General features: G+C 41.0%; 1 protein-coding gene across 1 annotated transcript in view; it reads right to left on the reverse strand.

Moving 5' to 3' along the window:
• Positions 1-5,973: 5,973 nt before the first annotated feature.
• Positions 5,974-21,671, reverse strand: part of LOC124851297 (zinc finger protein 420-like) — a 150,244-nt gene continuing 134,546 nt past the window's right edge. The window contains exons 2-3 of the mRNA XM_047338504.1: positions 6,216-6,323; positions 5,974-6,095 (exon numbers count right to left, since the gene is read on the reverse strand). Of these exons, the coding sequence (XP_047194460.1) occupies positions 6,049-6,095; positions 6,216-6,323 (155 nt within the window). The 3' untranslated portion in view covers positions 5,974-6,048. The remainder of the gene's footprint in view (positions 6,096-6,215; positions 6,324-21,671) is intronic.

A 21,671-nucleotide genomic window follows, 5' to 3' on the forward strand; every position in this document is an offset into this window, starting at 1 on the left:
TTTGCAGTTTTGTATTCCATCTGGTTCCCTGATTGAAATGCAAGAGACCGAGTACACAGCATCTGACGTACCTGACTGTTCAACCAGGGCTTCTGGTTTGGAAACTTCTTGACTTGTATGGTGGGCACAATGGGCCTCATTCACAAAGAGTGCGTACGCACAAATCTGTGATTCATCAATATGTTCGTACCTAAATTTGTTCGCAGAGTACGATTCGCAGAGTACGATTCGCAGAGTACGATTCGCAGAGTACGATTCGCAGAGTACGAACAAATTTAGAACTTCCTCAGACCATTCGTACGCACAAATGATAAAGGCCCGGCTGTCCTCGAAAATGTAAACACACACCCTTTTAACTAAATGCATAGTATATTAAAACTCAATTTATTTAAATAAAAAAGTCTTTAATAGAAAACAATAATTTAATTTACTAATGCATTGACCAAAAGTATTAAATAACCATGAAATTGACACCCTTTTATCATAATTTATTGTCATAATTAAAATCTTCAACTATACCACTTGAGATAGTTTACTAAGTTTACAATAGAGTATATAAGAAAGTTCATATTGAAATGCAACTGTTTTGACATTTTTAAAATTGTTTATTGGCCTAATTGACTGTATTCACCTGTAGTGTCCCCACTTAAGTACAGTACATTAGCCTGTTTGCCATAACTTATTACATTAGTTAGTAGCACACACACACACTAGCTTTAGTTTGGTCTACCCCCCACCTATTAACATGGAGGAGGCAGCCTTTATGACCTACAACAGCCACCATGGGGTGATTGAGACACTTTGGCTTCACTAAAATTGATTTATAAATTATCTTTAACCTGTATTACAATAAAAAACAATACAAAAGCACCTTATTTTATGTTTGACCTCATGAATTGTATTGTTCTTTCAAAATAAACACTAATTTCAATTTTGATTCTTGCAACATATTTCAATCAAAGTTGGGACAGTAAAGCATTTATCACTTTGTAATGTTGCCATTCCTTTTCACAACACTTTAAAGACGTTTAGGGACTCAAGACACCAAGTGATGAAGTGTTTCAGGGGTCATTTTGTCCCATTCTTCCTGCAAACAAGTCTTAAAGGGGACATAGCATGCAAATTCCACTTTGTTAGTGCTTCTACAGGTTAATGTGGGTATCTGGCATGTCTACCAACCCAAAAACTCTGGGGAAAAAACACTCGCGCGTTTTGTTATAGTTCCTCTAAGTCAGAAACGTCATGCTTGAGCGACTCGATTGCGCTTCCTGGGTATTGTGTCGTAACAAGGAACTGGAAGTCTCCCTACATGGTCTTGGCCCACCCCCCGTCCCCCACACTCGTTACTTCGGGTTTACACGGAGCGGCGGGCAGCAGCGCCGTTCCCAAGCACGCAGCCGGGCTGTTCACTGAGACGAGCATTTCTCCGCTGGTCAGCCCGCGATTCACTCACATGTGGCATTTGTCTGGATCGTTGGGACTGGGAGGCTGCAGCAGCTGCTCGGGAGCGACCGCTCGCTCTCCCATGCGTGAGCTGGAATTTGTGTCAGCGCCACACAGCCAGCAGTGTGGAGGACTTCCGCAGTGTTCAGCGCTACTGTAACCACCGAACCCCGACATTCAACGGGTACAACAACAAGCGGAGAAAGCAGAGTCGCGGGCTGACCTTATATATACAGTCTATGGGGCTGACCAGCGCGGAGAAATGCTCGTCCCGTGTGAACAGCCAGGCGGCTGCGCGCTTGAGAACAGCGCTGCGCTGCCTCGCAGCGGTCTTCCACACTGCCAGCTGTGTGGAAGACTTCCGCAGTGTTCAGCTCTACTGTATGCCGGGTTACAGTAGTTACGCCGGGGTACACCGGACGCGGAAGAGCCGCTGTGAGGCAGCGCAGCGCCGTTCTCAAGCGCGCAGCCGCCTGGCTGTTCACACGGGACGAGCATTTCTCCGCTGGTCAGCCCCATAGACTGTATATATAAGGTCAGCCCGCGATTCTGCTTTCTCCGCTTGTTGTTGTACCCGTTGAATGTCGGGGTTGGGGGTAAATGATGGTCTTCATAGCCCCCCACCTCTCTTTTCTCTCTGTCTGTCTGCTTGTGTGCTTGTAGTGGATGGGCAGAGGGGGACATTTAATTATGTGATTGGGAAAATTAAAACTCCAGGACAACAAGGGGAATACAAAGTATGGGATGCATATTTGATAATTTATATCATATAAAATATGTAATTTATATCGTTTAAAATCATGGGGGGAGAGGGGAGGGGAAGCTGGCTCATTAGCATTTAAAGGAACAGGCACTCAAAACAGGTCACTCTGTGGAGGGCTGTTTTATACAGGGTAAAAAGGGTGCTGTTTTATATGATCCTTGTGGTATTTTGACCAAAGTATGTTACAGACATTTCATTAAGACCCCAAGGAACCATATCAACTTGTGGTAAAATGGGCATGCTATGTCCCCTTTAAGGTGTGCAACAGTACGGGGTCTCCATTGTCGCATTTTGCATTTTAAAATGCACCACATATTCTCTATTGTGTCCAAGTCTGGACTGCACGCAGGCCAGTTCAGCACTCCCACCCTCTTCTTCCGCAGCCATGCCTTTGTAATGTGTGCACAATGTGGTTTTGCATTGTCTTGTTGCTATATGCTAGGATGTCTCTGGAAAAGATTTCGTCTTGAAGCCAGCAGATTCTGCTCCAAAATCTTTATGTACTTTTCGTCATTAATGGTGCCATCACAGAAGTGTAAGTTACCTTTGCAAAGGGCACTAACACAACCCCATACCATGACCATCTTTAGTCAGGAGTACACAGCGTCCATTTCTTCCAAAAAAGACCTGAAATACTGACTCGTCTGACCACAATACACGTTTCCACTGTGTTATGGTCCATCCCAGATGCCTTCGAGCCCAGAGAAGTCGACGGCGCTTCTGGACAGGGTTAACATAAGGCTTCCTTTTGGCACAGTAAAGTTTTAACTGGCATTTGTGGATGTAACTACGTATTGTAGTGATTGACAACGGTTTGCCAAAGTAATCCTGAGCCCATGTGGTTATATTGCTTAAAGATAAATGACGGTTCTTGATGCAGTGTCGTCTGAGGGATTGGAGAACACTGTTAGTCACCTTAGACTTTCGCACTTGCTCTTTATGCACTGAAATTCCTCCAGATTCCTTGAATCTTTTAATGATGTTATGCATCGTAGAGGATGAAATATCCAAATCCCTTCCTATCCTTCTTTGAGGAACACTGTTTTTAAACATTCCAATAATTTTCTCACACATTTGTTGGCAAACTGGCGATCCTCGGCCCATCTTTGCTCCTAAAGAGCCAGGCCTTTCCTGGTTGCTGCTTTTGGACCAAATCATGATTACAATCACCTGTTGACATCACCTATTTCAAATCACTTAATTTTTTAATCATTCTACCTCATTCCTAGCCCTAAATTGGCCCCGTCCCAACATTATTTGGAATGTGTTGCAAGCCTGAATGGCAGGAATGGATGTATATTAACAAATAAAATGAAGATGACCAGACAAACAAAAAATATCTTATGTTCATACTGTCAGCAATGAAATACAAGTCAAACTTAATTTAGAAATCACACACTTGTCTTTTTTTATTTGCATTTCCATACCGTCCCAACTTTTTTCTGAGTTGGGGTTGTATATTTAATACAGAATGTCTACATCAATGTATTCGAGATTTAATCGTAACAGTCTTTTGGACTTTTATTGTAATCACATGAAACTAAAATAATTAAAATCATATAGGTGTTGTAAGGGTCTGTCCCAGTGACCAAGACAAATAGAAAGAAAAGTTTCATATGGGCTTAGTCAGCCTGTCACAGAAGTCAAACTCACCTTTAAAGCACTGATTGACAAACATAGGAAACTGAACGACCTTTACATAAATTAGTCTTGTTTTCCTATTTTCTGGAGACAGCATATCTGCTTTACATTTGTTAGATTTTAGACCTGTTCCAACTGATGCTTCAAGTCTTAACTAGAAGATATGTTTTTTAATATTTTAATTTACTACTGAAATCATGTAAATTGTTGCTCTTACTATTACCAGGATTATTATTTAGCTTCCTCTCTCACTGGGTTGACACTTATTTATTATGTCAATGTAAAAATTTCTTGAATCATTTCAGTAACTTCAAAGATGAACAACAAGCAGTCATGTTCACTGAGGTAGAGAATTCAGACTGGACATAAAGATAAGACCGCAACCTTAAGATGAAAACTTGAAAAGGACTTCATAGGCTGTTTGAAAGGGTTGTGTTATGAAGCATGATGTGTTGACAAGGCTGAGATAACCGATTTAGCAGTTCAGGGAAACTTAGTTGCACCTCTACTGAACGATACCTCCAATGTTGGAGGCATTTGCCGTAGTGAAAATGTGTTGGCCATTTTTAGTAGAGCATCACTGTCTGAAATAAACTTTCAAATTTGTGAACCTTTACTTTATTTGTGAAAACCTAAAAATTTGACATTTCATTGCTTTTCTTTATCTAGACCATATTAAGAAGCAGGCACATTGTGGGCCATACACTTTTTTTTAAACCAGGGGACGCTCTGATCTCTTGCCCTACTCCTGGTGGCAGCGTCTGTGCTACAGTGGCGCCCAATGTGGGGCTCCATGATGGAGCGTCAGTCTGGTCAGTCCCCTCGCAGCACTGCCGGCACCAACACTCGCTTTGGCCTTTTTCCCCCTCAACCATCTCTGTCTGCAAAGCGCCTCGATATTCTCGCAATACATCTTCGTGCGATGACAAACTCTGGGTGACTCATGAGATTGGTAGTGTTAAATTTCTCTCCCCTCTCGGGAACCTTTGCATTTGTTGCAAAATTACAATCCTACAGTCGGCTCTCCAGAAAGTGTGAGTTACAAATGTTAAACTGTATGAATCCTAATGTGCCTATGTAATGATGATAACTGAGAAAAACCTTTCCCACAGAGTATCACAGGAAGACAACCTCTAATCTGAACAGACACGCATGTGAAAGTTCAGCCAACTTAATCTGTTTGAAACCTTTCCCATGTTTTTGCACAAAATACGGCTTCTCACCTGTGTGTGAATCCTCATGTGAAACTTTCAGGTAATAATGGCGTCCCGAAACCTTTCCCACATGTTTTGCACAAATATGGCTTCTCACCTGTGTGATTCTCATGTGGATTTTAAGACATATCTTGTTTTAAAAGCCTTCCCACAATTATTGCAAGAGATATGGCTTCTCACCTGTGTGCACATTCTCATATATGCGACCAATTTAGATTTAAATCTAAAACTTTTTCCTAAATGTCATGTTGAACACTTTTTGCCTGTGTGAGTGTTACAGTGTCTCTTTGTTGGGAAAGAGTTGTCTCCATTGTCACTGTGACTTGTGTTATTGTGATGCGTCGTTTTGCTCTTTGACTCTTCATCTCTAGTTGATCCGGGTCCACATCATTGCTTCCTCTCCCTGATCTTGGCACTCCAGCTACAGGAGAGTAGTGAGAGGAGCTGGTCACTCTTTGGTTCTTCTCCACTGTGGTCGATCTCCTCATTAGTAGGAGTAAACAACAGCATCGTTCTTCTGGTTCAGTACAAGCTGCTCTCCTCCTGACTGGTGCAGAGTCTCTCCTGCTCCTCTTTAATCTGTGGAGGCTCTGGGTCCTCTTGGTCCAGACTGGAGTTCTTGTCCTGGTCACTGAGAACCTCCTCCTCCTTACAGATATGTTGCTGTGGAGCTCTAAAGGAACAATGAACACAAGAAATAGGGCACTAATGTGATGAGGGAGTAAGAACAGAAGACAAAAGGATACTATAAAGCACTTTATGAACTTTATACGAGTCTGCTCTGTGTTAGTTTTCATTTGATATGCCTGCTTTTACACCTGTCCCGTGTAGTTTTATCTCAGGTTTCAAACAAGATCAGTAGTCTCGCTGATAATTAATGTCTTCGTGAACTCAAGGATAATATTCTGAGTGACTCTGGGTATTTCTTTAGAAGCAGCAGTTGGTGTCTGTGGGTCCTCTTGGTCCAGACTGGAGTTCTTGTCCTGGTCACCAAGGAACCTCCTCCTCCTTACAGATATGTTGCTGTGGGAGCTCTAAAGGAACAAATGCACACAAGAAATAGGGCACTATGTGATGAGGGAGTAAGAGTCAATAAAGGATACTATACGAGTCCTGCTCCTGTGTTAGTTTTCATTTGACCATTCTGCTTTGACCTGTCTGTGGTTCCTCTTGGTCCAGACTAGAGTTTGTCTCCTGGTCACAGAGCTGCTGGTCAGTGAGAACTTCCTTCTTCTTCCTACATACATGTTGCTGCGGGAGCTCTGGAGGAAAAAGGGGACACGCCTTTGGGTCATAATTTGATGATGGAAAAACGACATCTGGCAATATAATATCTATGATGTCGGATCATGTCTCCAGATCGTTCGGTCACTTTAACCCTGATGTCACAGCTTGGCTTCACGTTGTCTCGTGTAGCAGGTTTTAAACATGCGTCTCACATTAACTCTACAATCAAAACAAAGTAATCGTCAGTCACTGTACGTGTCCTAATAACTTGTGATCCAGTGATGGTGTTTATTGTTAGGTGTAAAGTGAGGAAGCTGAGTCAGAGAGGAAAGTGAGGAGGAAACAGACTCCAGCAGAACTCTGACACAGGGCGGCCGGACCTTTGTGAGTGTCTGTCCTGAAGCAGCGCTGGTTATAATTATGCTGTGGTGGGACATCGCTAAAACTTAATGAAGCATTAGCTGTAAACATGATCGATTATGTTCAGTGACTGTCGATGCAAGTCGTCAAAGTCCGCTGTCATTGATGCATCAAGAAATTCCACACCTCTATGATTTTATGTAATTTTTCCTCGTACAATGGGGCACAATGTACATTGGGGATTTGCGATGTCAAAGCAGTGTTTCCCATTATTGTCCCTGAATTGTAGCAGCCTGCCCATATTATAATTTTGTCCTGCCACAGTTTCCTTGCTGCATTTATAGCTGTGTGTCCTTTTGTTGCCATGCTTGCTTGTGTATTCTTCCAAAAGTTGCACACAGACAGACCTCATAGTTCCAGCTAGTTAAAGCCCATCCAGCAAAATAACTGTGTTTAAGAATATTGATTAGAAGAAACGATTTTTAACATAAAAAGAAAAGGGTGTTAATGTTTATAGTATTTATACACATAAGTAAATGTCTGATAGAGATGAAGGGAAGCAGTTTTCTCTCACATGAGAACTGCTAGTCTGTGTACCTGTCCTCCCTAATGTTTGCTGCGTCTGAGAGCAAAGCCACCACCAGTAGTTTTGCATAATCCCTGCAAACTCACAAACAGACAAAAGGAAAAAGCATAACCTCAGCAATTGTTAGTTTCGAAGACCAATGTGTTTGTACTCACTTGTCCTGTGAAGCTTTATCTCAGGTTTCAAACGATATCCAGCAACCTGCGCTGACGAACGATCTCTTTCTCGTACTCGACGACTTGGTTTGTTCAAAGACTCTGAATATTTCTTCCTTGGCAGAAGTTGGTCGCTCTTTGACCAAACTCTCTCAAACCCTGAACTGAAGACATTGTTGCTTCTCCGCACTGATGTGTTTGTGATTTATGTCATCTTCCCTTTGCTTCCTACATCCACACTGATACTTGCTCAGTGTTCACTTCCGATGATGATAATAATAATAATAATAATAATAATAATAATAATAATAATAATAATAATCTTCTTCTTCTTCTTCTTCTTCTTCTTCTTCTTCTTCTTCTTCTTCTTGTGTCTATTGGCGGTTGGCAAACCAGCTTAAAAGCGCTTACCGCCACCTTCTGGACTGGAGTGTGGAGCGGTTGATTGGCAGCAAACTGAATCTAAACAAATGATATCATGTTTAGTCCTGTTTCTCTTAAGTAATTCCTTAGAAATTGATGTATATTCCTTGATGTCTTTACTTACATATTTTGTAATGTAATATCTATCTTTTAATCCTGATATGAATTCCTGTATTTGTTCATTATATTTGTTGCACAAGTGCCCAGTGTTATTATTTTCAGGTTTTTCAGTTGGGTGCTAGCCTATTTTTTTTTTAAGTGTATCTTTTAATCTGTATGACTAATAATTCAGACGGAGTAATGATTTTCTCTGCTCTTCTCACCGGGGCTTTCCCCATGTTTTGAATTCAGAACAAATGTCTTCCTGTGTCATTTAAATACCAGTATTCTTTTTTCAGGCTAAAAAACGCAGTGTAAATGACACTTTCGAATCGAATATGAATATCGGGGCTTGAGGACACTTGGATGACACCACGAGCACCATGGAGGCAGGTTATGTTTTTCTGTTGTTTTACTACATCTGAAGCTTTGGTCACCAGTTCCTTTAATTGTGTTGGATTCTGTTCCTGCAAAAAGTTTACCCTGAGACACCAGAAGTGTTTTGTGGACTCCAAACCCTCCACCCATCCCTCAACTCACATAATTGGGGAGTTGATAATAGTGAATTTTCATTTCTGGGTGAACTATCCTTTAAGTTTCATAAGTCCCTCTTTCCATAGCATATGATTTGCTTTTTTCAATATCAAAAAGAACACAGCAATAACCATTTCTTTATCGGTTGGGAACTTATTGATTTCTGTGTACATTTATCATTCATATAATTTAATATTCTGTTACATACTGCATCTTTACCTGGACAAGTTTGTTACATTGCATTGTTAAAGTAGCTCTCTTCCCAATTCCAATACCACACTGAATGTTAGGTCCAAGTGATCCATCACTTCTCTCTGCCTTCTCCTGACCATTCACAGTCAGTTATTGCCAACCACCTCAACTAAGTAACTCCTTACCCCTCTGGTGGTCAAGTTCCATGAGTGGAGAGGACTCACTTCCAGTTTAATATTGTTCGGCTAAGAAAATAAATAAGTATTTTAACCTGTTCTCAGACATGCACTGACCTCTGGAATTCCCCTTTCTCGGAAGAGGTGCATGTGTGAAAACATGTCTGTGTGAGAGTCAGCAGAAAGTCAGGAGAATCCTCTGTTGTGAATACAGCAGTGGGAATCACCAGCTGGTTAACAGCGGCCAGTGGGGGGTTGATGTATAAACATGTATAAACAAAACAAAACTCTGAATAAGAGGTCAAAACGAGATGACACACTTGTATAGAAGATACAGAGGAAGATGCTTAGAGTTTGTGATGACAAGAGCCAACAAAGGTGTCTGTGTGTTGTCAAGAAAGTCCACATGATCTCCACGGGAATCAATACGTACTTCCTGCCTCTGCCTGCACCACCTCACCTGAATCTGCAGACAATTCTGTGTTGTTGTGTTGTGCCTGGCGGAGAATCTCCTGCTGCAACATTCATGCGTGAAGGCAAACTCCAGAAAGTCCTGACCAAATTTTCCTGACACATCCTCAAGAGGGCAGTATTGTTGCTGGTCGATCCTATTGTGAGGTAAAAAAGTCTGAATTTCCAACATTTAACATAAAAGCAAACATATTAGAAATCAGCAGTAAAAATACTTGTGATTTTCAATTGGGTGAACCTCAGTACAGTAAAAAAAGAAAGAGTGACATGACATGGGAAATTGAGGTTTGCGGGACAGAGCCCGCGGAAGAATGGACTGTTAGTGGGGCTGGATGACTGCTCAGCAGGCGAGAGGCAAACATACATGTATGTGTGTCACGATCCAAACTGTACATTGATAAAACTAAACGAAGTTCCAGCTAGTGGAAATCACACCCTCAGGCGGAGGTGGAAATCTTGACTGATTGCATTAAGTGTTGATCAGCAAAAACAGCATGTTGAAAAAAAATGACTGATGTGTGAGTATCAGAAGAATCATATGCATATTTATCATCTCAACCAGAGGAAACCAATAAGTAAAAGCCATTATCATTGTAAAAAGCTTTATTGTTAAAACAAATACGGTAGATCAGAAAAAACATTTTCATTCACGTCTCCACTTTCTCCCTGAATAACTATTAAAAGAAAATCAATAAAAAAAAATTGTGACCTCAGATATCATCTACATTTAACCTCTAGTTAAGAATTAACAATCTAATATAATCTACCCAACACAAAGAGGCAGTAAAAGGGATAAATCATGAAAAATGCATTCGTATCTACTCACCGCTCTGCCGATGGAGGTGGGTGAAGTGTTTGAGTCCACAAAACCCTTCTGGAGTCTCGGTGGTAAGCAGTGTTGTAGAACCCAATACAATTGAAGTAACTAGTGACTTCTTCTTCAGACGTAAAAAAAACAACAACACAACATGCCTTCATACTGCTCGTGTGGTGTCATCAAGTGTCGCAAGACCCATCACTCATATTCGACTTGAAATAATAATTTACACATTTAATTTAGTGTTTTAAGCCTAAATGTCCCTGATATCTTCCTACCAGGTATTCACAGACTGTCAGTTGTGCTAACGTCATCTAGCTTAGCCACATCCGGTGAACTTTTAGGCTAAAAGCATTAATTTGAATATCAGGAGCTTGCAGACACTTGGATGACTAACACAAGCAGTGCTCTGGAAACATGTTATGTTTTACTGTTATTTTATTACATCTGAAGAAGGACTCAGCATTGACTTCACTTGGATTGGAGTCTGCTCTAACACCGTGTTTTGTGGACTCAAACACTTACCCTTCCCATCGGTATAGTGGTGAGTAGACAATGAGTGAATTTTCATTTCTGCGTTGAACTGTCCTTTAGAAGTGCAACACGAATTCTCTTAGCTTATTTTAGACTGACAGTCCACCCATTTTTTCACATGCAGCGCCCGGGCTGTTAAATACTAAATGCACTTGTGTTTGCACATTCATCTAAGCCAGGGTGTCCAAACATTTTTTCCCGAGGGCCCATACAGAAAAATATACGAAGGACTGGGCCCTCACTGGACGTGAGGTATACCTCACCTCTCATGCACTAATATTGGCAAAATCAATCAAATGCAGGTAAATTACATTTGATAATTGAGAACATGTTTAGAAGAAAAAGCCTCCATCAAAGCTCTCCATTAGTAGATTTTCATTTCATTTTTTTACAAAAGGTTGGCAGGTCATTCTCTCGAGTGACAGCCTGCAGATTGGTTCTTAGGGTGCTGATCCCCCTTCATTGTCTGAAGGGAGAGACAAGAAAGAGAAATAGGGGATGTGGATATTTCAAGCTTATTACACAAATAAATGATTGGGCTTGTTAACACATCAACTAACGTTTGTTAAAAGATTGTCATCAACTTTAATTGACTGAATTTATTAAATTAATTGGGCTTATTAACAAATGAAAACTGTGTGTATATTTTTAACTCACCTGTAATGGGAAAGAATGTTGCGCTCAGTGGGAGCAGTGATGCTGATTCTTCAGAGAATCATCACACTGAATTTCCCGATCAGTTCTAATTGCAGACTCTCCTCCACTTCTTCTGCATCCATTGAAAGCGAAGCATAAACAGTGTGATTTCCTTCTCAATGACAGAAAAATCTTGGAAGCGCTGACTGAATTCTGTCATGAGAGATGTGATCTGAACACATTCTCCCATTTTTTTGCAGAGGAAAGCTTGGCATTTTGGATATGCGCATTTGATTTCGGTCAGCGTGGGGAAGTGCGCTACATTGAAGATGCGCAGTTGTGACTCGAAGACGGAGCTTCACTGCGGATATACTTCATAACTGGCTATTGTTGCATTTCTTGAGCTTTGTTAGCACGGAAAAACTGTTGCTGCGTTAGCAGGCTAGCTGCCATTGCTTTACACCTTCTCTTTCCGCTCGCGCCAGTGTAGGGCGTGAAGGTCTGATGTTTCGTTTCATAATGCCAGTGGTACATTGTACTCTTTCATCAATAACCCTCTCATTACAAATCAAACAAACCACACTTCCCCTTGGTTTCTATGAAAAAATATTCATTTTTCCACCCGGAGTGAAATTTTCTGCACTAAGCTTGCAATCTTAAGTCTCTTCGGTTCGGCATTTCTGGTGACCCTGAGCAAATGTTTTCTTCGATTGCTTGCTTTGTGGAGGCTGCCTTGTTCCAAGACAATAAGCCACCTAGTGTTTAAACTAAAAGTGCAATACAGTGGGCCATAGTCCATTATATTTTTTAGACTTTTGTCACAGACCAATTAAAAATGGATGGCGGGCATGGTTGGCCTACACCAGACCGTAATTTGGAACACCCCTGATCTAAGCAGTGTGTTGCTGTTAAAATGAGGGTCTGGTCGGGCTCATTGGAGGTATTAGCATTAGTTGACACAGTGGTAGAGTCTCAGGAACAAAACCCTATCTTGGACCAAGACAGTAATGAGTGCATATATAGGCTTGTGCTTTTACTTTCTACATTACATCCAATCTTACTATATGAATTTGCCAAACAAACACACACTGCACCTTTCTAAAGGCAAAGAGAGCTGGTGTTGCAATCACTCTCCCATGATTATTTAAGACATTAAAACATGCACCTGCTGCAGTGACCATGTCCAATATGCAGAAATCAACAAAACTGAATTTGGTCAAAACTATGCACTTGCATAATACATTTTAGGAGCATGAGCTGAGATGTTAATACAGAGCTCTTATTCTGGTGCTCTCCCACACGTTCGATAGGTGTACAACTTTTTATTCTTTCTTACATGCCTTTTAGGTCACAAGCTTACAAATAATGTTTTCCAACCACGATTTACATGGGCAAGAGCTTCTACCCTGGGTGAATTTTTATGATTATTCCCTTGATGTCTTTTACACATTTTCCCCACCAGGTGTTACAGAGGGTACAGCTTCTCATCTGTGTGGATTCTTGTGTAGATTAACAAAATTGTGCTGGTTCTGAAAGCTTTCCCAAATGTTTCACAACCATATGGTTTCCCACCTGTGTGGGTTCCTAATGTGGTATTTTAAGACGTGACTCTGTGTAAAAGCTCTCCTAAAGTCTTGCAGAATATGGCTTCTCACCTGTGTGAATACGCGTATCTTTTCAAACCTGATTTCTGACTGAATCTTTTCCCACAGGTGTTGCAGGAGTACGGTTTTCTCTCCGTGTGGCTTCTCAGTGAAACAACAAGTCTTTACTGATTCACAGAGCGCTCCCACATATTTCACAAGTATATGGCTTCTCACCTGTGTGGATTCTTGTGTGGTGCAACAACATTGTGCTGGTTCTGACTTTCCCACATGTTTCACAACCATATGGTTTCTCACTTGTGTAGGTTCTAATGTGGTATTTTAAGTCGTTACTCTGTCTAAAGCACTCCTGATCTTGCAAGAATATGGCTTCTCACCTTTGTGAGTAAGCGGATGCTTGTTCAAACGTGATTTCTGACTGAATCTCTTCCCACAGGTGTTGCAGGAGTACAGTTTCTACTACCCGTGTGGATTCTCAAGTGGAGCAACAAGTCTGCCCGGATTCTGAAACCTTTACCACATATTTCCACAAGTATATGGCCTCTCACCTGTATGGATTCTTAGATGAACATTCAAGTAATTTGGTATGTCAGTGAAACCTTTATGTCCACCCAAGGTCTTGCAAAGAGGTATAAGCCTCTCACCTGTGAGGTTCTCAGATGTATAATTAACCAGGACTTGAACGCGGTGCACCACAAGTGTCACATGACTTTTTAATTTTGTAGATGTACGGTGTCTCTTTGTTGGGAAAGAGTTGTCTACACTGTCGCTGGGACTTGTGTTGTGTGATACGTCCTCTTTCTCTTCTCTCTCTTTGACTCACTTCATCTCTAGTTGACCCGGGTCCACATCATTGCTTCCTCTCTCTGATCTTGGCTCTCAGCTACAGGAGAGTAGTGAGAGAGGAGCTGGTCACTCTTTGGTTCTTGTCACTGTGGTGATCTCCTCTCATTAGTAGGAGTAAACATAATGGCATCGTTCTTCTGGTTCAGTACAAGCTGCTCTCCCTCCTGATTGGTGCAAAGTCTCTCCTGCTCCTCTTTAATCTGTGGATCTGAGGCTCTGGGTCCTCTTGTTCCAGACTGGAGTTTTGGGCCTGGTCACTGAGAACCTCCTCCTCCTTACAGATATGTTGCTGTGGGAGCTCTAAAGGAACAAATGCACACAAGAAATAGAGGCATTAATGTGATGAGGAGTAAAGTCAGCAAGGATACTATACAAACACTTTGAACTTTATGAGTCCTGCTCCTGTGTTAGTTTCATTTTGACCATTCTGCTTTTACACACCTGTCCTGTGTAGTTTTATCTCAGGTTTCCAAGCAAGATCCAGTAGTCTGCGCTGATAATTAATGTCTTCATTGAACTCAGGATAATATTCACGAGTGACTCTGGGTATTTTCTTCACTTTGGCAACGGTTGGTGTCTGTGGGTCCTCTTGGTCCACAAGTGGAGTTCTTGTCCTGGTCACTGAGCTGCTGGTCAGTGAGGCCTCCTTCTTCTTCCTACATACATGTTGCTGCGGGAGCTCTGGAGGAACAAGGGACTATAAGGATAGTTTGATGATGGAAAAAGGACATCTGGCAATATAATATCTATGATGTTGGATCATGTCCTCCGAATCGTTCGGTCACTTTAACCCTGATGTCCTATTCGCTTCCGTTACATCCATGTAGACTCCAACAGAGACTCTGATACAGGACGACCAGACCTTTAATGAGTCTGTCCTGAAGCAGCGCTGGTTATAATTATGCTGTGGTGGGACATCGGCTAAAGCAATGAGCATTAGCTGTAAACATGATGGAATATGTTCAGTGACTGCATCGATGCAAGTCGTCAAGTCTGCATCGCGAAGTGCATCAAGTAATTCCCACACCTCTATGATTTATGTAATTTCCTCGTACACAATGGGGCACAATGTCACATTAGGATTTGCGATGTCAAGCAGTGTTTCCCATTATTATATATATATTATAATTTGTTCTGCCACGGTTTCCTTGCTGCATTATATAGCTGTGTGTCGCACTGTTTGCACATGCTTTCTTGTGTATTCTTCCAAAAGTTCCACACAGACAGACCTCATAGTTTCGCTCCAATTCTGCTCGGATATGCAGGTTGAATCAATTAATCAAATTTGATTTATAAAGCCCATATTCACAAATCTACAATTTGTCTATTAGGGCTTAACAACTCATCTACCCTTAACCCTCAACAAGAGGAAAAACTGACAAAAAAACACCTATTAACAGAGGAACAAACATAGAAACCTCAGAGAGCCACATGTGAGGATCCTCCCAGGAAGGACAAGTGCAATAAATGCTACGTGCAACTGAGAACATCAACAAAATAACTGTGTTTAGAATATTGATTCGAAGAAACAGTTTTTGAACATAAAGGAAAGAGGTGTTAATGTTTTATAAGTATTTATACATAAGTAAATGTCTGATAGAGATGAAGGGAGCAGTTTTCTCTCTGTGTAGAGACTGTAGTCTGTGTACCTGTCACTCTATTATTGCTGCGTGTGAAACAACGCCACCATAAGTGAATAGATTCTGTTGGAAATGCCGAAAATTAAACAACATTCCTGGATCAGCTAAAAGTTAATCGGTTCTTTACTGGCCCATATGGCAGAAAACACCCCTATATTTTTATTGAACACATTTTCATGAAAGTTGTCTCATAATCTCTTTTTAAGTTGTTGCTGAGGTATCATTGCTTGACTTAAGTGGCATCACATCATATTCTGATCGGTAAGGTGAGGGACATGCAAAATACCAAAAAAACTTCTTTGTTGATGGACTCCATGGCCTGGTTCTGGGATCATCATGTCATCATTTTAAGCTCCAACTTGTGCAAAACTACATTTGATTGTTGATGTGGCAATGAACTTTCTTAGCATGAGGAATTCTTCATATCTGCTCCTTCAGAGTCTTTGATGCAGAAACTGTGTGTCTTTGTTCAGGTCTTTTCTTCTTAAAATAAAAGATGTTTTGTTTTCAAAACATTCGACCCATTCTTTTACCATAATCGAATTGAAAATCCAGAATCCAACTAGGGCTACGTTGTAGCACCTACTTGAACCAGAGGCATTTGAAACTGTTCGCGGTTAGTGGAGAAGGCGATCAATGGCATGCGTCTCCGCGTGCATGTGTTTTGCGCACTGCGGCAGGACAAGCGCTTCACTTCCTGCGTCCGTCCGAAGCGATGTCCATCCTTGCCTGCTAATTGCTCATTACGTTGCGCTATCAATTGCACATCACACCAGCGAACATTTTATGTAAATCGGAATGATAGTTGTAAACAAAGCTTATACCTGTTGCCCAGTAGGTGGCGCGCTATGACACTGAGGAAATATTGACTTCAGGCTGTTGAGCTTGGACTCTAATCATGTGACAAGTTTGGTAGTGATAGGACTATACACACTGGAGTTATGACAACATTGTCTCCTTTGAAGGATGATCCTTTGCCGCACCTCAATGTTTACAGTTTGAGAAATGTCACAATTCTGACCATGGTCAAATGACTTGTCTCAGCTCATTTCAGCTGTATATTGTTAAGCAGCCAGGCAGACATAAAGTATAAAACATGTCACTTCCTGTAGCCAGCAGGTAGCCCTTTGTGATTTTAAAAATGATTTCTGTGCCAGATGTCATCAGGCCGGGATTCTTGTCTTAGATCTAGTTTGGACTCGATTGGACCTTGTATGTCAGTACAGAACCTCATGTTTTTGATGGCGTGTAATCAAACTTTGACGCACGCCACGGTCACACCGTGTGATGAAAATCGATCTTTGAGTTAGTTTTTATCTCCATCTTGTTGTGATGACACTCATCTCAATTTGAAGTTGATCCAGATGAAAGCCCTGGGACAAGTTCGTCAAAGTAAAAAAGCATTTACAAGCAGAAGTTTTGTAGATTAGAAAGTAGAATCCATTGTTCACCTACATATGCTGATCTATCCAAGGAGCAGGGGCCCTTTAGCCTCCTCGCACCTTTAACTTTACATTGAAGTTCTTAAACCATCATCAGAGAAATGCAACTTTTCATCTGTGTTGGGATAGAGTCGTGATTGCCATTTTTATTGTGTGATTCAAAGAAGTTTGAAAAATGGTCTGTTCATGTTTGTTTACAAGGGATATTCCTAAATCTTATCCTATATATTAAATCATATAAACTCTTGTTACTTTTTACATAAGTGAATAAAAATATGTTGCAGTTGTAATATTTACATCTTCCTGCAGAAATTGCTCAAAATTGAATTAGTTGAGATCTCTCAAATTTCCTTCAAAATTAAGACAAACACAATCAAGTAACCCTGTATCGATTTAGGGTGATAGTCAGCAACAACTTTGTGTCTTATTCTGAAAATATCTGACAGTTAGATGCTTACTATCGCTATTTGATCACCAGCCATATGGAGTCACTCTCTCTGCCTTATACAGCTTGTTAGACTAAGTTCAGGTGAAAGTGCTGATGGCTGATGAATTAAAGGAAGAAACTAAACTTGCACCTGTGAAACAGTGAATTTTCAGCTTGTAAAACAGCAAAACTTTAGTCTCAGTGGAATAAATCACAGAACAAATTATTCGTTTTGAATCTTTTAATAATTGTTTAAATATGGGAGGAACCAGAGCACCTGGAGAAAAGCCACAACAAGACTTAGAATCTGAGTCGGGACTCATCTGAGAAAATAATTCCATTTTATACATTTTATTCATTCTTATAAATGTGGGGATAACAGGAGCACATGGAGAAGAAAACATATTTAAATTTGAAAGTGAAGCTATCGAATAACATCATCCCACCTTTTATCTCAGGAAGAAGGAAAGCCTGCTCTGAAAGAGGAGAAGAAGCCAGGCTTTGCACGGGCGTCTTTTCAAGAGGAGCTAATTGATATCTCAAGTTCTGGATCTCTTAAAGAAAGGAAACCAATAGCATCTCTGGACAAGGCCACTTCTTACACAACTCCTTGAAAATGACCTCGTCAGGTTGTGTTGAGTTTGAAAGTTAGTCAATGTCTTTGACCTCGGCCCATATTCTCTCCAGCAGATGATGACTTGTGTCTGTTATGTCGACATCCAGTCCAGGTCACCTTTACTTGCAATATAGCTTCGTGTGATGAGCTGGTCCCAGAGAACAACATACATTTTACATCTGTCTCCTGCCAGCATCTTTGCAATCTCCCTGGAGTTCCTGTCTGATGATGCTGGTTCTCCTTTTCTTTGCTGACCTCTGATGATGTTTGTCTGCAGCAGATCTTTTCTCCCCTCAATGCTGCTGACCACTGCTGGTGTTGACTGTGATGTTTCTCCTCAATGCTGTTGAACACCCAGTGATGTTGTGACTTGGGTCTTTCGCCCACCTCCCGCTGCTGACATCTGATGATGGCGTCTGCTTAGTTCCTTTCTCCTCAATTCCGTTGAACACTGCTGGTGTTGACCGCTTCGATCTTTTATTCTCACCGCTGCTGACCTCTGATGATGAAGTCTGCTTCGATCCTTTCTCCTCCAATTCCGTTGTGAGCTTTGCTGGTGTTGACAACCGGTCTTTATTCCCTCGCTGCTGACCTCTGATGATGTTGACTGCTTCGATGTTTCTTCTCAATGCTGCTGACCTCTGATGATGATGACTGCTTGTTTTGTTTTCCCAGTGAGTCGATGGCCATAAAAGCCTCTGACACCCTTTTTGTGTGGCAGTTAACTTGGTTGTTCATGCCAGCTTATCAAGGACAGAAAAACAAAAACACCCTGGTCTGAATGTCTGCGCCTGTGCCCTGTGTGCCTTGGAACAGCTTCCACCTTTTCCACTGGACCTGAACTAATGTCAGATTCCGCTTCCAGGTGCGATGCGCATAGATGAGATCTGAAAACTGTTTTGTGAATACAAGAACCTTTTCAGATGGAGGCTTTTTCAGTGTTGGAATGCAGAACTTTCATTCCACCTCCCGGCTTCTCCTTCTCCAGAAACACAGCGTCAATACTAGCCATCAATGGCCCCATATCGTCAGCCTCCTATTAACTTTGGTCTCCTCCTTGAATTTTTTCGCGACCCCTGTCAGTATTTGAAGTGTCCCTGCTGTGGCAAAGTCTTTATGAAAAAGACTATTGATTGTCCTCATTCCTTTACTGATTGAAAAGGTTTGGCTGTGGAGATTCCTTTCCATTTGCTTTCATGTATTGATTGACTCAATAATTTCATCTAATAACGCATATCAAAATCTCTGGAAAACGATGAATTGAGAAAGAGGCTGTCATTGAACTCATTAAAAAGAAGTCTGTGATGTCAGTCAAACTATTGTTGATTGTTTTCTGGACAAGCATCTTCCCACTGTCCATACTGCTTGTTGTTGAACCTCCTCTGAGGAACTACCTGACTTGGAGCTGACTCCTGAAGGTGGGAGCGAAGGGTCCTACACATCGAATGGGATCATCTGAAGCGTCCTGTTCCTCTGAGGAAATGGCCCTGACTTCGCCTGCGCGATTGACCTCGAGCAAGAGTTTGATTTTTTGCATCTGCCTTTGCGTCTACGCCAGGCATAACAGATCATCTTCTGGACTCTAGCGGGGTTAATGAGCGGGTTGGTGTCAGGCTTCTCTGGAAGCCTCACACAGGTGGAGCTTGCAGACAGGTGGAGTTGACAGTCTTCGTCACCTCCTCTACAACCAAGTCTGTGAGCTTGTCAAACTCTTGAACCTTTGTTGTGCCTGGTGAAAGACTGTCGTTGAGAGTGTCGCCCAGAATGGACCGAACTTCTTCCTCAGACAAGGGTGCATCAGGACACTAAAGCTTTGCAATGGCATTTGAAACGGTCGTCATTAACTTCAACCAGAAGATCTGCCAACATAAATGTTGTAACTTCATCCAGTTTGCATGGCCAGCAGCTCCTGCTCTGCAGTGATCTTACGTAAGGACTCGAAATGTGAGTGGACAGTCTCTACCTTTATATCCATTTGTTTCAATCTCCGAGTGATCTCCATTGCGACTGTTGTTTTTCTTCAATGTGTGTTACAATTATTGTTATTTTCACTTCATTCAAGATGTGTTTTCCAAATTCTCATGAAAAATCTCTTATCTTCTTTGTTCTACCAATTCGCTGGTTAGGTGCAGACTGATTCTTCACTTCTTATTTTTCTGAGATAAAAGCATCTTTAAAGAATAGAAAGAGTGAAGCAAAGGAGTTTAAAGGTGAAACAAAGGGGTTAAAGGAATTAGTAAAGGAGGTTTAAGAAATTCAAACAAGGGGGTTAAAGGACTATGATGTGACTAATAGATCAAAGAGGAAACCATAAACTGTTTTGCCTGCCTGCCGTCTGGCCGGCGGTGCGCAGCATCCGGAGCCCGCACCACCAGGCTCAGAGACAGTTTCATCCCCCAGGCCATAAGACTTTTAAGCTCCTCCAATCTGCAATAACTCCACTAAACCAGCACCTTGCTACATATTGCACTATTTTTTATATTGCACTATTGTTTTTTCTTTAGGTGTATATATATATATTTAGATATATATATTTTATTTTTCTATTTTTAATTTTTGATATTCACCTTTTATTCAATATTTTTTTGCTTGTAATATTCCGAACATTGCTATAAGAGAGCCTGTGACCCAAGCATTTCATTGCTGTGACTGCTTAATGTAATTGTTATTTGACAATAAACTCTTGAATCTTGAATCTTGATTCCACTTGGATCGACAACTTGTATTGCAGTACTCTAGGATCGGTGCACCAACTCAGTAGATGGCGGTAATCGGTCAAATCACTCTGTTTAATCTATGACAATACCATGACACAAAGAGTTTTTTACAGTTATCTTCTGGGATCACATGATCGAGTCCCTTTCCCAACATATTTTAAAGGCCTCAACTTTGGGAAATGTATATAATACTAATCATAGAGTTTTGATGCTCCTTATTTTTGTGCTCCATCTTAGGTAGAATCTTCAATTCCAGTTGTACCTTGAAAATGTGTTTGTGAAATACAGCAATACTAATTTAATAACCAATGCCTAGGTACACTGGGTGGAACTAATGCAGTCCCATACAAAATGCTACATATATTATATAAATATTGTACATTTCACTTGAAGGTAGGACATGTTTTTAGGGCTGTTGGTGTTGGATTGTATTAGTTTTAACGGTGTACCTAATAAACTGCTTCACTTAGTTCCTTATGTCGTTACCCTTCATGTCCATTATATAATACTTTTGTGCATTGTCAGGGATTTGTTCTGCAGTTGAAAAAACAAATGACTTAAGATAAATTGTGAATAAATTCACATATTTTCATTTGGAAGTGATGAATGTCACTGTCTGATCTGTGTCAGCACCAAAGTTGAGATCTGCGATTTTGTTTTATGGTTTGTATTAAGCATATATTTAACAAAGCACTTTGTCAACTCCAAATACAAATGGCTTCTGAGTCTGTTTTCTATTGCTTTTTTCAAAATGTCAGTTTTTACTATGTATGACTGATCTGTGGAGAAAGGCATTTTCTTCTTCATCATTCCTGTTTATGCTGAGTGAATATTATAGAAGTGACACTAAATCTGATTCTGATTGTGTTGCAAGTTGATTTTAGCGCAGCATCGCACAAAGCCAAGAAGTTAAAACCTGAACAATACGAGGCTCTTCACAGAAATATCAGTAGTGGCATAATGGCACCAACCAGTAACTAACTAAAAGCTGAAAACAGGTTCACACTAGAACACATGGGGAACATTATGCCTGTACATTCTACACACTAAACCTTTAAAGGTTTCTACATTCTATTATTGAGTATTCAGTATCCTAAGCATCCACATT

The sequence above is a fragment of the Hippoglossus stenolepis genome, chromosome 22, assembly GCF_022539355.2.
Source record: "Hippoglossus stenolepis isolate QCI-W04-F060 chromosome 22, HSTE1.2, whole genome shotgun sequence".
Taxonomy (NCBI): domain Eukaryota; kingdom Metazoa; phylum Chordata; class Actinopteri; order Pleuronectiformes; family Pleuronectidae; genus Hippoglossus; species Hippoglossus stenolepis.